The sequence below is a fragment of the Diceros bicornis genome, chromosome 3 (genome assembly GCF_020826845.1).
Source record: "Diceros bicornis minor isolate mBicDic1 chromosome 3, mDicBic1.mat.cur, whole genome shotgun sequence".
Taxonomy (NCBI): Eukaryota; Metazoa; Chordata; class Mammalia; order Perissodactyla; family Rhinocerotidae; genus Diceros; species Diceros bicornis.
Window position 1 is genome coordinate 55,322,845 of NC_080742.1, and position 15,910 is coordinate 55,338,754.

The 15,910-nt window shown below is 53.9% G+C and overlaps 1 protein-coding gene across 3 annotated transcripts in view; it reads left to right on the forward strand.

Annotated features, from left to right (window-relative positions):
- Window positions 1-15,910, forward strand: part of ADCYAP1R1 (ADCYAP receptor type I) — a 55,243-nt gene that overhangs the window by 15,941 nt on the left and 23,392 nt on the right. For all 3 annotated transcript variants that reach the window (XM_058527800.1, XM_058527781.1, XM_058527790.1), the window contains exons 4-6: window positions 11,378-11,488; window positions 12,910-12,930; window positions 13,972-14,013. In XM_058527800.1, coding sequence (XP_058383783.1) covers window positions 11,378-11,488; window positions 12,910-12,930; window positions 13,972-14,013 — 174 coding nt within the window. The remainder of the gene's footprint in view (window positions 1-11,377; window positions 11,489-12,909; window positions 12,931-13,971; window positions 14,014-15,910) is intronic.

Below are 15,910 nucleotides of genomic sequence, written 5' to 3' on the forward strand. Positions count from 1 at the left end.
TGTCTGGCCTGGGTGGAGTGAGGGCAGGGCCAGGGGTAGGGGACTGCAGAGAGAGAGATGTGCACTCGAGAGAGATGTGCACTCTGATAGCCTGGATTGCAGTTCAGAGAGGTCGTGCCAGTGGGGAGAGGTGGAGCTGGTGCTGTGCGAATTCAGTGGAGAGAGAAAGCACTTCCTGCTGGGCAGGCTGAGTGTAGGTAGTGGGATCAGGGAGGCCTTCAAGGAGGAAGGGGCATTCAGGCTGGGCATGGAAGAGGGCAGGGTGTGAGGGAGTCTCCTGGTGGCAAGGGAATGGCCCTCCTCTAACCCCAAGTACTCAGAGGAGACAGGAGGCTGCACCCTCCCGTGGCCTAAAGAGAGGTTCTGCTACCTCTCCCTATCCCCTACTTTGAGTCATGGGGTGGGGCTCCATAGGACAGAGCTGAGACCTAATTAAGTAGAGTCAAAAGGCAGCCATCAGGTGGAAAAGAAGATGAGACTGTGGGCCCAGCTGGACCACTACCTCCATGGTTCTTTCCTGCTCTGTGCCTCAGAACCTCCTCAATTAAAATGAGGGGGTGCCATGGATCATGTTAACAGCCACTTTTTATATGGACTTACCAGGTGCCAGCACTCTACTAGTGCTTTTTACTCCCACTGCAGCAACCTAGGGGGTCGGGTCTATTATTACCCCTGTTTATAGACGAGGAAACTGAAGCACAAGGAGCTTATGTACCTTGCTAAAGCCAGTCCAGTATGAGACAGAGGTGGAACTTGTATTGGGGCAGCCTGTGCCCTCAGCCACTGGGATACACTGCCTCAGAGGAATGATATGATACTCTCTGAGCCCCCTGTCACCAGCCATGCAACTGTATGAAGAGCACTTAACACCTTCATTTTCTTGATGCAAAATGGAGGAAAAAATAGTATCTACCACACAGGATCACTGCATTAAATGACAGTTGTGAGAAGTGCTAAGGAGGGTGTGTGGCATTTGCTAAGTGCTCAGCTGAGACATTGCCGTTATTTAGAGTTGTCATCTCATAGTGTGGACTGCCTCCAGGGTCTCCTCTCTTCTGCTGGATCCGAGTTCTTCTGGGGAAGGGTGGAGGCATCTCTAGGAAAAGGTCAGTGCAGTTTGGAACAATCTGGAAAGACTTTCTGGAAGAGCAGAGGAAGGGTTGGGGGCCAGATCTGGGCTTCAGAGGGCAGATGGAGAGGCATGGGAAGACAGGAGAGAAAGCTCCAGGTGGGGATGACCTGAGTCAGGGTAAAGGAGCAGTGAGTATGATGGGCGGGAATTGTAACAGCCAACACTTAAGTACCAGGGACCAGGTTCCAAATCTTTGCACACGTACAGTCGCACAATATAGCTCCTTTAAACCTCACCAGGCTATGGGCTGGGTAGAGTTTCCCTCCCATTTTTCAGATGAGGCTCTGCATACTCGCGGTTAGGTTACTAGCCTGGTACCCGATAAGACAGGCAGCCAGGAAGGCTGGGGCCAGGATGTGCGTTCGATGGTTCCAGAGTTCTTGCTCTTAACCACCACACTGCTTTTCGGCTCAGAAGAGGAGTGAGGAGACACCCTCGCCCCCAGCTTTCCGCCTGGCTGCAGTGAAAGGTCATAGGGCAGAGGAAGTTGGAATGAGTCTGGAGAGAGGAGCTGGGAGGGGAGGGCCTTAAGTGTGCCCCCAGAGATCTGCACTTTTCTTGGCTCTGAAAAGGCCAAAGGGCGTTTGTATTTCTAAGGACCAGGACAGCATGAGGCCTCAGCCTCTAGTGACCTGCTTGGCTGGGTCGCCCAGGCCCCAGCTCCAGCGAGGGGAGGCCGAGGAGTGTCCAGCCTGGCTCTCTTCAGGCTGTGGTTGGCAGGGGCCTTTCTCTGCAAGCTGACGTTGGAGTTGCCCCTCCTTAAGGGACTTGAGAGCAGGTGGCCCCTGGCACCTTTCCAATGCTGAAGTTCTGGGAGAGCGTTGACCCTGCAGTCAGCAACCAGGGGAGGGTTTGCTAGGGCCTTTAATTTTCCCGTGTGCTCCGTACGAGCCTCAGGCCAGATCCTTGGGGCATCCTTGTCATTGCAGCTGAGCTAGGCTTCTTGGCTTCCGATTAAACCTGCTTGTGAAATACAGGCAGCAATCCATCTCATTGCACTGTGCAGTGCATTAGAACCCCCGGGAGCACTTACAGATGCAGATGTCCGGGCCCTCCCCAACCAGTGTGATCAGCATTTGGGTGGGGCCTTGTGGAGGGTATGTGTTAATAGCTTCCAGATGATTCTGAAGTGTATCCAAGTTTGAGAACCACTGATGTGGCCAAAGAATAGCATCTACAAGGCTGCTCATGCCATCTGGAGCCAGAGAGCAACCCCCAGGGCACAGGTAGAGCAGGCTGGGACCTCACTCCTAGGAGCCAGGAGTCAAATTTGAGTGTAATGGAAAATCGGCAGTTGTGTGTTATGCTGTCAACCTGTGCGTGGGGGGAATTGAGAGACCCTTCCACTACACCCCTTCTCTGCACCTCCCCTGCCCCTTCTGTCCCTAAGCACACACACAGTACACAGAACGCTGGCCAGAGGTCAGCCGATGTCCCTGAAATGCACTTCAAAATGCAAAAAGAAAATCTGTCAGCTTGTTTCAGAGACTGTGTGAACTCACAGCAATGTTTTTATTTTTTTGTGTGTATTTATATATATTTTGTGTCTCCCCGTAATCTTTTAAATCCAATAAAGTGAGTGCATTGGAATGAGGACCCTGATCTGTTAGAGGTGAGGTGTGTCTGTGGCACTGTGTGTGTGGTCTAGGGGATGGTGGGGGGCTCCCAGGAAGGTACCCACATCCCCTCAAATTCTTGTCCCTCACTGGTCCTGGGTCTCCCATTCCAAAAAGAACATGGGATGGTAATGCATATAGTGGCCTTCAGAGGCACCAACACTCCGCAGGCAGCCGAAGGGTAGGGTAGGTAAGGTAGTGGAGAGTCAAAGCCAGTCTTCTGACTGGGTGTTTTGGTCCACAACATCCTTGGCGTGTTTTAAAGATGTTTATTGGGGCGGTTATTGAGGAGATAAATTAAGTGGTTTTGTCCCTCATTCCAAACCCCTGAATGCTAAATGGGACTTGAGACAACACCAAGTCCAGGTCTGTCACGTGACACGCAGAGAGGCTGAGGCCAGAGGTGGCAGTCACTGGCTGAGTCATACCGAGGGCTGGAGCCAGCTCTGGGACAGGACCCAGATCCGCCGTCCCAGCAGGGAGCGCCCTTTGTGCTGTGCGGCTCTTGTGCCCAGAGAGCAGGAGAGAGGACTCCTGTGCGTGGGAACCAGCGTCTTGCTCTTGAGCATCCCAGGCCCATGCGGGTCACAGGCACCGCCTGCTGGGCCGGCTGCTTTGTTCTCTGTGCAGCCCGGGCGGCCTGCCTGCCCAGGGTGAGCCCAGCCGGCACTTCTCTTTGCCAGGCTGCGGGCTTCCGTCAGCCTGGAGGCCTTGCCTGCATTTAAGCAGGGCTGGTGGGGTGTAGTCCTCCTTAGGGGCTCCGCATACTCTGGAGAGGATGGAGCAGGCAGGCCTGCAGTGGCCTTGGCGGGGACAGGAGGGAGACGGCTTGGAGGGAGACTAGAAAGCCTGCTCGTTGCTAATCTGATCCGGCCTCTGAGGCCTGTCTGAGGTGCAGAGTGCCTCGTCCCAGCCTCCACCCCCAACCTCACCAGAAGGGGAGAGGCCTGGAGGAGGGGGAGCCACTGCAGGGCTGGGCCCGGGCTCCCCATCCTTGGAGCAAGATCAGCTTCTCTCAGCTGCTCTGCTCTCTCCCAGCTGCTCTGAGACTGAACAGGCACCCAGAGTGGAGAAGGGTGGGGTCTGCTGGGACCCTCACTCTGAGGAGCTCACTTTCCAGATCTGACAGAGGGTTCCATTTCTGTCCAAACCTGTTTTCCTTTAGTCCCATAGTTCTCAGATTTAGGCCTGTGTTAGAACTTTTCTGGAAGGCTTGTTAAAACACGGATTGCTGGGCCAGCACCAGAGTTTCTGACTCAGTGGGTCTGGGTGGGGCCTGAGCATCTGCATCTCTGGCAGTTCCCATTGTGTTCCTGGTCTGGGGTCCACACTTTGAGAACCACTGACTTCTGGTTGGGTAGGCTGCATCTTTAGTCCTCCCCCGCCCCCAGCTCTGAGCTCGCAGCTGGTCCTCATTTTAGGGATCAGAAACATTGGCTATAAAGGGAATTTCAGTAAATGAAATCATTTTTTACCCTAGAATTGTATGCTAAAATGAGGGCTTTGTTCTAACAATACTCAAGCATCCTGGGGTGGCTTCAGAAAGGGAGGACCGTGCCTTTGTCTGAGTCCCTTTGGTGCCCTGGTCTCACGGGTTTTGAACTGGACAAAATCATCGCCGTGACAACCCGAGGTTAGCTCCTTGTTTTGTTCCAGTCGAGGCCAATGGCTCTTGCGTTCTCTCTCTGTTCAACTTGCCCCAGTGGTCTTTTTCCCTCCTGCCGTCAGAAGGCACTGCCTCTCCTTGGCTGCTTTGTGTGTAGTGTCTGAGTGGGAGCAGCCCCGGAGGGTGTGCACAGCGTTCTCCTACCGCGCAGGAATCCCCCGGTGCCTGAATTCTCTGACCAATTCCCTAGAGGCTTCCGGTGGGACAGACTGAGCCAGGAGGGCACAGGAGGACTCAGTGTAGAGTTGGGGCACAAGTGGGAGGCTTGGGGGTGTCAAAGTGGAGAGTTCTCCCAGGACTAGGACCGGTTCTGATTCTTGACCTCCTCTGCAGGGGGAAGAAGAGGAGGAGAACTTTCTCGACCTCTCAAGAGTGTCTGATGCACTTGACCATCTCCTTGAAGTGTGCTTTCCTGGCTGTGTCACTAACCTCTGCTGGTTTTCCTTGTGTTTCTGGCTACTCCTCCTCAGTCTCCTTTGTCAGCTCCTCTTCTGAATGTTGACATTCCTTCTTCTGTTGGGGCCAGGCCCTGTTCTCTTCTCTTTTCTTCTCGGATCTACACTCTCTCACTAGACATATCATCCAGGTCCATGGCCCTACGTGGCATCCCTGTGCTGACCACTTCCCATTCTCTTTCTCCGGTTCTGACCTCCCCTCTAGATTCCAGACTTTATCTAACTGCCTATTTGAAATCTAGCTGCACGTGGCTCTTCGCACCATCTCAAACTAAACCTGTCGCAGACTAAACCCTTGAGTTCCAGCTTGCCTGATTCCCTCCACCATTTGCTTCTCGTCCAGTCCTCTGTCCCATTGTGGCAAATGGCTCATCCATCCAGACACTCAAGCCAGAAACCCAGGTGCCATCCTTGGTACCTCTCTCCCCTTCACTACATTAGAGCAGCCTAGACTACATTGCAGTAACAAATAAATCTTAAAATCTCAGCGACTTAGCATGGTAACATTTATTATTTGCACGTGGCACAGGCCAGTGTGGTCAGTAGAGGTGGGGGTGGAGCTCGACTCCGTGTGGTCCTTCAGGGATCCAGGCTCCTTCCATCTAGGAACACTGCCACCCTCAACACGTGGCCTCCAAGGGTGCAGCACAGAGGGGAGAGACAAGGGCTGTGGAGCCTGTGAGGGATGAATTGAGACCAGTCACTCCTACCCACTTACAATTGGTGAGAACTCAGTCGCATGAGATGAGTGAGCGCCAACAGTCCCTGGCACACGTACAGGCCATGTCCAGCCAGTCTGTCACCAAGCCCTGTCAGTCCTGCTTCCAGACTCTCCTACACAGAACTTCTTTCCATCTCAGCTGCCATGGCTCCACTCAGGCCTCTCCCCCCTCCCCTGGACTGCTGCCATGTCCTAACACACGTCCCGTGTTTGCTTTTCTGCTCTTGAAATATATTACCTTTCCACACAGCTGACTCAGATCATGTGACTCCTTGTCTTAAATCCATCTGTGGGAGGCAGAATAATGCCCCCACCGAAGATACCCACATCCTAATCCTCAAAGCCTGGGAATGTGTTGCCTTACATGGCAAAAGGGACTTGGCAGGTATAATTAAGGATTTTAAGATGAAGAGAGTATCCTGGATGATTCAGGTGGATCCTGCTAAACACGAGGGCCCTTAGAAGTGAAAGAAGAGGCAGGAGAGTCAGAGAAGGAGAGGGGTTTGAGGATGCTATGCTACTGGCTTTGAAGATGGAGAAAGGGGCCACAAGGCAAGGAATGTGGGCAGCCTCTTGAATCTGGAAACAACAAGGAAACAGATTCTTCCCCAGAGCCTCCATAAGAAACGCAGCCCTGTTGACGTCTTGATTTTAGCCAGCGGGACCCGTTTCTGACTTCTGACCTCCAGGACTGTAAGATAAGAAATTGTGTCATTTTAAGCTGCTAAGTTTGCTTTGTTACAGCAGCAATAGGAAAGTAATACACCATCCCAGGGCTTCTCAGCATTTAGCAGAAAATCCAAAATCTGTCACGCGACCCTGGGACGATAAGCTCTGTGCAGGCAGAGACTGGGCTGTTGTATTCACTCTAGTATTGCTCTGCAGCGTCTGACTCAAATAGACACTTAATATTTCTAGAATAAATGAGTGAATAAGAGGGATGGAAGGGGAAAGTGAGAAGAAAAGAAAGGTAAAGGAGGACAGGGAGGAGAGGGAGAAAAGGCGTCTTGAAATCTTTAGTCCCAACGAAACTCAGCTTTGTTGGGCCTGGAGTCTGGAACAGGTGGGGACAGAGAAGCTGGACGTATTCCGTGGGTGTGGAAGGAAAATGAGTTGCTGTCCTTAGTTAGACAAACTGCAGGCTCTCTCAGGAGCCCAAATCCTGTCCTCGTCTCTCTGGAAAGGGTCCCTGGGAGGATTCGGCTCCCAGGCCCCTGAGGCCAGAGCAGGCCCCATCAAGAATGAGAAAGGAGAGAGCGCGTGGCTCTTCCTGTGCGGGTCAGGCTGGGAGGTGATAACTGCAGGAGAGATGTGTGAGAGGCATTCTGGGAAGCCTTGAGGAGGTGGCCTGAGTCTCCTGTGACCCCCGTGATGCAGGCCAGAGGGGTGGGTGGAGGGTGTGAGCTCCCCACGGAGTCAGGGACATTGTTCCCTAAAGGCAAACTGCTTCTTTACTCACAACACCAAACAATAGTCCAATTTTCTGCGGACACCAACTGGATGTCCCTACAATTTAATTCAATTCTGACACTACCTGGAGTTAGCACAGACCCTACAGATTAAGGGCTCAGTCTCACAAGACTGGCCTCCTACTTCAGATGCCAGTCGCAAGTCGTGGGTCCCCAGGTTACCCACACTTCTGTCTGACTTGGCTACAAATCAGAGGTTCCCATGACCTCCTCCTCATCTTTAATAATTTGCTATAATGGCTCACAGAACTCAGGGAAACACATTTACCAGTTTACAATAAAGGATATCATAAATGATATAAATGAACAGCCAGATGAAGAGGTACATAAGGTGAGGTCCAGACGGATCCCAAGTGCAGGAGCTTCTGTCTCCGTGGAGTGGGGTGCACCACCCTCCTGGCACGTGCATGTGTTCACCAACCCAGAAGCTCTCTGAACCCCATTGTTTAGGTTTATTTTGGAGGTTCCGTTATGTAGGAGTGATTGATTAAATTATTGGCCGTTAAAGATTAACTCGATTTCCAGCCTGCCTCCCATACCGTAGGTTGAGGGGTGGGGCTGAAAGTTCCCACCCTCTAATCACATGATTGGTTCCTCTGGGAACCAGTCCCATCCTCCAGAGTCACTTCATTGGTGTAAACTCAGGTAGGCCGAAAGGGGCTTATGAATAACAGAAGATGCTGCTCTCACTCCATCACTCAGGAAATTTCAAGGCTTTTAGGATCTCTGCGTCTGGAACATGGGACGAAGACCAAATATGTAATTCTTATTATATTACACTGTCCCAGTTCCTAAACCCAGACACTGGGATTGGGCCCTGGAGTTGGGGCTTCTAGTTCTCGGCTTTCCACCTGCCCTGGTGCTGCAAGAATTGCCCCAGGACCCTTAGTCTCTGGAGGGGACCCTGGCTGGGAACCTAAGGAGGCACCAGGAGAGCTTCCAGAGTGTGGCAGGCCATGGGGGTGGGGTGGTGGGACCTTGGCAGATGCCCCTGGAGAGATGTTGGTCTTGGCAGTGGGGACAGGGAAGGCAGCTCCAGCCTCCCCAGCCATCCTCCTGGGCACCAGCAGGTCCTGAGTGAATCTCTGTTCCAGATTTGAGCTCTGGTCGCTCGGAATCGGGAGTAACCCCGGAGACACCCAACCCTCACTGTGCGCATAGGGAAACTGAGTCAGGGCGGAGGGGTAGAGACTTGGCAGAGGCGTGCAGAAGTCAACAAAACTCAAGTCTTGTGGCTGCCATGCAGGTGCTGAGGGGACACCCTGCCTTTCCCTCCCTCTGCCCTTCTCAGTGTGTTTTCTCCACCACTGTAGCCCTGGGCCTGGTGGGTTGACGCTCAGTAAACAGTTGTTAAGAGGATGAAGCCCCTGCCCTGCCTCTGTGCCTCTGGCCTCACACCTGGGAGCCCCTTCTCCCTTCGTGCCATCCCACCTGAGCCCTGTGTCCCTCCCGTCCCTCAGCCCTCGTGACTGTGCTCCCTCTATCTGACGTGCCCTGAGACCTCAGGAACATCAGCTGGTGGTAGCAGCTGGCTGTGCCAGGGCCTAATGTTCCACATTAAGGGAACAGCTGTTGGCTGGGGCTCCCAGGGCATGGGCCAGGCACGGCCACACTGCACACCGTTCCACAGTCACCGCGGCCACGGCAGCTAAAGATGTGTGGCTGGGTCTCTTTCAAGTCCGTGATGTCATAACCAGTCGTGTGCTGGCTGGATATCCTGCTGTGATGGATGGACAGGGATCATCAATAACAGGCCTGTTGCCGTGAGACCTGGGACTTGGCTCCCCCCTTGTGGCCCCCAGGGTCCTCACCTTCTTGATTTGTTGTCTTCAGAGCTTTCTATGGTGCTTCCAGCTCCCAAACTCGGTCATCTTGGGAGCAGGATGCTAAAGGCCAATGTAACTGGGTGTGAATTCCAGAATAGCCAGGTCTGAATTCTGAGAGACAAGGTTTTCTGCACCCAGAAGCCGTGGGTGCCTTCTGGTCCAGACAGCACCCACAAGTGGGTCATGGACCCCAGCAGAGAGGCTGTGAGCTCATAAGGCTGCCCCAGGTCCCCTTCCCTGGCACCTGCCCAGGCTTCCCCTCGTGACCCGTCGGCGGCCCCCACTGGCCTTCCTTCTCACCTTGCGGGGCTCTGTTTCGTCTCCCGCCTGGGCTTCTCTCAGGGGAATGATTCCCAGGGACACCTAATTGAAATGATGAAATTAATTTTAATACAACAGCGAACATGAGTTGAGAGAGCCCAGCGTTCTTCTGAGAGCTTTACATGTATGAACTCATTAATCCTCACCGCAGCCCCGTGTGGTGGGAGGCTGTCGGTCACCCGCTGGCTGTCTCTTCTCTGGCAGAGAGGCCCTCTCTGAAGCTCGTCTTTGTAGATGGCTCAGCAGGGTGTGGTGGCTTTCCTGAAACTGCACTCTGCTGTCGGACACTCACACTGCTGCCCCCCTCCTACCCCTTGGCCCCTTTCTCTCGATTCCATCACGACATGCACTTCCTCTGCCCACCCCATAAATATGGGGGTCCCCGGGGTTCCCTCCTCCATCCTCTTCTCACTTCATTTCCTTTCCCTGGGTGAACTCTCATCCTGTGGCCTTACCCGCTCCCCATGTGCCTGAGTTTAAGGTGAGGGCCGGGCCCTGGGGACCATTTTAAGAAATTGAGGTGACAGGACCACTGCAAGGTGTTCACTGGGGGTGGTGGGCTGTACAACCTGGCCAGGTCTTCCTTTTGAAGAGATCATGGTCACAGCTGTGTGGGGTTGAGTGAGGAGACCACTGGGGAGGCTGCAACCATGTTCCCGGTGAAAGATGGTTAGCCTTGAGCTAGGTGGGGGTGCGGGATGGACAGCAGGGCATGGGTTTCACAAATACTTGGAGGTCACACCAGCAGGACTTGGTGGCTGATTGGATATGGAGCGTGGAGGAGGTGGAGACAAAGCAAGGGTGACTCCAGGTTTCTAGCTGGGCTGAGACAGGAAACTGGGTTTTAGTAGGAGATGCTGAGTCGAGTCTTGGACACGCTGTGTTGGGACTGTCTTTGGCCCTTAAAGGCACGGATATCTGGCAGGCAGCTGGCCATGGGATTGGAGTTGTCTGTGTGTCATTCTGTCCTTACGTCCATGGGCTGAGTGATTTCGTTCAAGGTGAGTGCGGCAAGGGGCCGAGGGCAGGGCAGCCCCCAGCACCTGCGTTCAGTCAGGGTGGGCAGGGCGGGGCCACGTCAGTGAGGGTGAAGAGCAAGGTCACTGGTGGCCCAGGAGAGAAGCGTTTCAGTGGAGAGGAGGGACAGAGTCAGAGGAAGGGACAGAGTCAGAGGAAGGAGTGAAGCATGAAGGGGAGGTGAGGAGGTGGCGACGAGGGATGCAGAGCTCCACAGAGAGGCTGGAATGGGCCTGAAGGAGAGAGAGTGCATGGCGGTCGGAGGGTCCATGGAGCCCCCATGTCTGAAAATCTGGTCGTCAAGCTCAGCATCTTCCTCCTCCTCATGGCTTGCATCCAATGAGGCTCCAGTCTTGATACTCCCTGAATACCTCTCAGTTTGTCCTTGCTCCCTCCGCCTCCCTTGGCATTCACCTGACTGGGGCCTGTGCCTCCCCACTGCACTGGGCTCCCAAGTGGTCCTTGCCTCCTGTCTCTTCGTGCTCCGAGTCCTTCCACAGTTCCGGGCCTTGGCCCTGCAGGCGTCTGCCTGGATGGCTTTCCCCTTTTCCCCAACTGGCCAATTTGTGCTATTCCTTGAAGTCCCAGCTCCACGCCATCCCTGTCCCAGGCCTGCCCTGAGAGGTGGGTGGGGCCATGGGCAGCTCCGTCAGGCCAGCCAGTTCCTGCCCCTCCACCTAGGGGGAAGGAGGGCCCACAGAAGAGGTGGATCTGATGCTGGACCCCACAGTGATGTTGCAGCCTGGAGATGCCGAGGAGCTGGTGTGTGGTGATGTGGGGGGGAGTGCCACAAAGACCCCCAGTATCTCATTCTTAGGAATCCTGCCCTGGCCTGGGGGCTGGGCCTGCTTCTTCCTTCCCCACAATCCTGCCGGGACTGTAGGGCTGACGTAAAATCAGATGAGGGCCCCCTTCCCACCCCAGGAGCTCCTGAAATGTCTCCTCTTTGAGGATCTTCCAGGGGCAGGGCTGAGCCCTGCCTCAAACACCTTCTCTCCCCTTAAACTGCTCCCTCCTCCTGCAAGGGCCTGGCTCATGAGTGTGTTCACGCATGCTCATGTATGTGTATGTGTGCACGTGTGCATGCCTGCATGTGTGTGTGTGTGAGTGTGTAAGGGCTGGGGCCCCTCTCAGCATGGTTCTCTTCCCCACAGGCTGCCCCGGGATGTGGGACAACATCACGTGTTGGAAGCCCGCCCACGTGGGTGAGATGGTCCTTGTTAGCTGCCCCGCCGAACTCTTCCGAATCTTCAACCCGGACCAAGGTGGGTTTCCCCTGGGGCCTCTTCAGGCCATGCTTAGGTCCAGCCTGCTCCCCACACTCGGGCCCCAGGCCTTGCTGGAGACGAGCACCAAGGACACGGGGCACCCTGCAGGCAGAGGTTCCCCCCTGCTGGGTTGGGGCCTTGATTCGAGGAGGATGGAGGGCGGACTCCTGAGGGACCTGAGTCGCGTGTATGGCCATACACAGATCCGTGGAGACCCGGTTCTCAGCTTCTTCCTTCACTTGCCTAAGGCTTCGGCCCATGTCCTTCTAGAAGTGGAGAATTTCCACGCTTCACTCCACTGTGAGAGGCCGAAGGCAAATTCTCTTTCACCTGGAACTCCGTCAACCTTGGCTCTGCCTGGGGGGGAAGGTGCTTGCAGGAGGTGGCAGAGGGAGATGGTGGCAGGATGTTGGGGTGCCAGGCCCCTGTCTCCGGCTCCCATCCTGAGACCAGAGAAGGCAGGGTTTAGCTACGATGCAGCCCACCTCACCTCCCCTCTTCTTCTTCTGGGGTCTGTTAGCTGCACCGCCCACCTCCAGACCTCCTGCCAGCCCAGGAGGAGGGTGGCAGTTAAACTCTCCCATCTGACAACTTGGGGACTGGGTGGGACCCAGAGGAGGACAGGAAGTGAATTTTGAAAGAGGAGACCTACGAGGCAAGTGCTGCAGCAAGACAGTGTGAACGGTGGGGCGTCAGGCACGGCGGCGCCCAGTGACTCAGCCCGATCTCGAATTCACTCCTGTAGAAACCAGCTTAATCACTTCCTCCATGCATGTGCTCCTTTTATTCAGTCACATATTTAAAGTTTATTGAGCATCTCCTCTAGGTCAGCACCATGGCAAGACTGCTTCTTTTCAACAACAAAAAAAGGCGAAATGAATCAGTAGTAAAATGAGGTTTTCTTAAGATTAACTTGCCTTCAGACTCCATCCCTCCTCTGGCAACTGCACAATGAACGTGTTATTTACACCTGATTCTTAATGGCTCATTGAGGCAGGGCCTTTTAGCATCTCTGTTCACAAAGCTGGGTTAGTGAGACTTGCCTTAAATACTTAGAAAGTTGAGAATGGCATTTCTCCTTTCGTCTCTTGGTTCCCAGGGCTGAAGCTGGTGTCCATTGTAAAAGTTGATGCTTTGCAGGTTATTGGAGATACAGGAGCCCTGATCTCTCTCTTCCTCTCAGATGCCCCTGCTCGTTTCTCTTTAACTGTGTCCAGTGCTGGAGGAAGAGGTAGAAGCCTCCACTGTCTGGCGGGTCCCCCCCTTGCAGTCCTCATGCCTCTGGGCCCCCAGCAGAGCCTCTCCAGAGTTTGGGAGTGGGGAGGGGGAGGGGAAGGAAGTCAGCAGGGCCCAGTGTGAGCAGACCCAACTTCAGCCCCCTTGCTCACTTCTTCCTTCTCTCTCTTTCTCTGTTTCAGCCTGGGAGACAGAAACCATTGGTAAGAGGAACCTTGGAGAGGACACACTGCTGCTCGCCTGTCCTTCTGTCCGTCCAGCGGGAGCCCATCTCTAATTGCTGGGAATGGGTGGGGGTGGAATGAGAGGCTCATCAGGGACCAGGTTCTTCCCTCTTCCCGCCTCCCCACCTTGGCCATCCTGGAGGTTGGGGGACACAGGAAGATGGAGGACACAGCCCTTGGCCTCAGGGTGCTCCTGGGCTTGTTTGGGAGGACGAGACTCACCCATGAGGGTTAGAAAACAAGCCCACCCGTGTGCACAGGCACACGCATGTGCAAACGTGCAGGCCTGAACGTGTATGTGAGCCCAGACAGATACTGACGTCCCGGTGACCGTGAAGTTGGAATGTACAGGAAGCTCAGGAGCAGAGGAGACCAAACTATGCAGCATGCAGGCAGAATAGTGAAGAGGTTAAGGGAGGCTTCCTGGAGGAGGTGACATGTCAGCTGGACCTTGGAAACAGGATTTTGAGAAGTAGAGGGGAAATGGGGGTTCATTGCTAGCAGGGTATTTGGCTTAAGAAAAGGGTGGAGATGAGAATAAAGAGTCAGGAGAGAAAGAAAAATGTCTGAAGATCAAGTCTTTGGAGTTCTGGGTTCTCTTTGATGAGAGCAGTTCGGGGGCTGAGATGGAGGGTTGAATACCAAAGAAGAAACCCAAGCCCAGGACTCATGTTGCTGTTCCTTGCCCTTTTCTTGAAAAGGCCCAATCATCCTTTTCCCTTCCTCTCCCTCTCCCGAGGCCCTCCCATCCTCCTGACGATGCCCCATTTCTACTTCCTGTGGTCCAGGGGGAGAACTGAGTCATGGGCCATCATTGGCATCACAGAAATTCAAATGACATTGGCGCCAGAAGGGGCATGTGTCAGAAAGGTGTGCGGCTGCTGTGGGCAGTGCTGCCTCTTGGCTGTCCTCCAGACCAGGGGCAGCCTTGGCTTTCCGGGGTGAGAAGTAAACAGTGGATGGATGCCAGCCGATGTACGAGTGAGCGTTCTGACTCATGCCCACGTCTGTGTTTTGCAGGAGAGTTTGATTTCACTGACAGTAACTCTTTGGATCTCTCAGGTAAGGGGCCAAGCTGAGGTTGGCCGTGGGTTGGCTGGAGGGAGGGCATCAGCTGACGGGTGGGGTTGGAGACCCCACTTCCAGGATGGCTATGCCTCTCTGCGGCTGTGTGAGCTCTGGCAGGTCGCTCTCCTCTGATAAAGCGGCAGATTTTCTCTACAGAAAATCTCACTCAAGGGCACAAACAGCACATCGTGCATACAATTTTAGGGGAGTGCAGATCTCTTGAAGCCCCATCTTTACTTGAAGTGGACTCCAAGTAAAGAACTCCTGGGTTAGATGGCCGTGATAGATTTGAACTCCCATGTTGTAGAGTAGTGGTTCTCAAACTTTAATTGTGATGACAGTCACCTAGGGGGCTTGTTAAAACTTAGATTTCTGGGCCCCACCTCCAGAGCCTCTGGTTTTGTAGCACTGGGGTGGGGCCTGAGAATGTGCATTTCTAGCCAGTCTCCCAGGTGATGCTGATGGGCTGGTCTAGGGAGGGCGCCCACGCTGAGAACCACTGCCCTAAGATTCTGTGCTCCCGGGAAGCCGTTGGGGCAGGAACAGCCTAGTGAAGTAGGCGCAGTCACTGCAGGGTTTTGACAATCTGGAGAGCACTCCATCTTCCGGAGGTTTCTATCTGAACAATAGAGTGGCAAATTCATGGAATAGTTCTGAACAAAAAGGTTTATACTTCTCTGAGCCCACACTGTGTTAGATAAAGGAAAAGAGAAGGAAGGAAAATAAAAGAAAGGAAATGGCTTCTACCTCTAGAACACTTTTTTAAAAATTGTCTTTCAAAACAGCTTCCTTTCCTCTTTTCACCACCCTGATGTGGGCAAAGCTGAGAGGAGATGAGGCCCAGGGAGGGATGAGGCTTGGCCGAGGCTGTGATCCCCTGGGACGTGCAGACTTTCTGAAAGAAGTGTTCAGAGGGACTTGGAAGGAGGTTGCCAGTAGCAGCCTGAGATGGGTTTGCTGGAAGGAGCAGTTTGGCATCAAACTGTGGGACAGAAGTGACTCCTTCTCTCCCTGGGCCTGCCAGACGTCCTGCTTGTCCTGTGTCACAGGACTCAGAATCCGAGAAGTGGTGGAGACCGGTGTCCCTGCCCTGGGCAGAGCTCTCTTTATGGCAGGATCACTCACCCCTGCTGCTTCCAAAGCCCCAGGAAGAGGTTTTTGACTCTCTTGGCTAAAAAGAACTGGCCTTAGATCTTCCAACTCAACTGGCAAGGACATGAGATTGGAAAAGTGGAGGGGTTCCCTGTCTTGGCCTCTGCCTTTGCCTCCTTCCTGAGCTCCCCAGAGGTGGCCTGGTCCCAGGGGGCATTCTTCTAGCAACACAGATGCTGGAGCCCCTTTTCTGCAGATGCCTCTTGTACAGTTTCCTGACCCCTGAATCCTGTGAGAGGAAGAACCATCCCCATGTGTCCTAATACACCAGGTAAACTCCCAGGAAGCCAGTCTTGGAACAGAGGTCAGTCTGGGGCCACACTCAGATGCTGCCCTGGAGGCAGAGGGGGCTTCTTGCCTTCTTCCTACCCCTGGACATCCGCACCCTTACAGACAATCAGGAGAGGGGAGGATGAAATGAGCAATCATTAAAGACTAAAACAGCCCTAGGCGGGGTGAAGACCAGCCTGGACTCCGCTCTGCAGCCGGCAAATGATTCCCACCCCCTCCAGTGCCCCACAAAATGGCCTTTAAAGTTGATCAAAAGAAAATTAAAGTACATTAGTGACAGGAAACGGCCCTCTAAACCTGGAAAGGCAAAAGTTATTTTAACAAAACCTAAATATATATCTTAATGAGATCTGGTGCTGGGTTAGTGGAGATCTGGTCCTTGTTAATTAAGCAAGCTGTGTGGCCCCTTGGTGCTGGATGTTACAGCTGCTGGGAGAGCTCCCAGGAA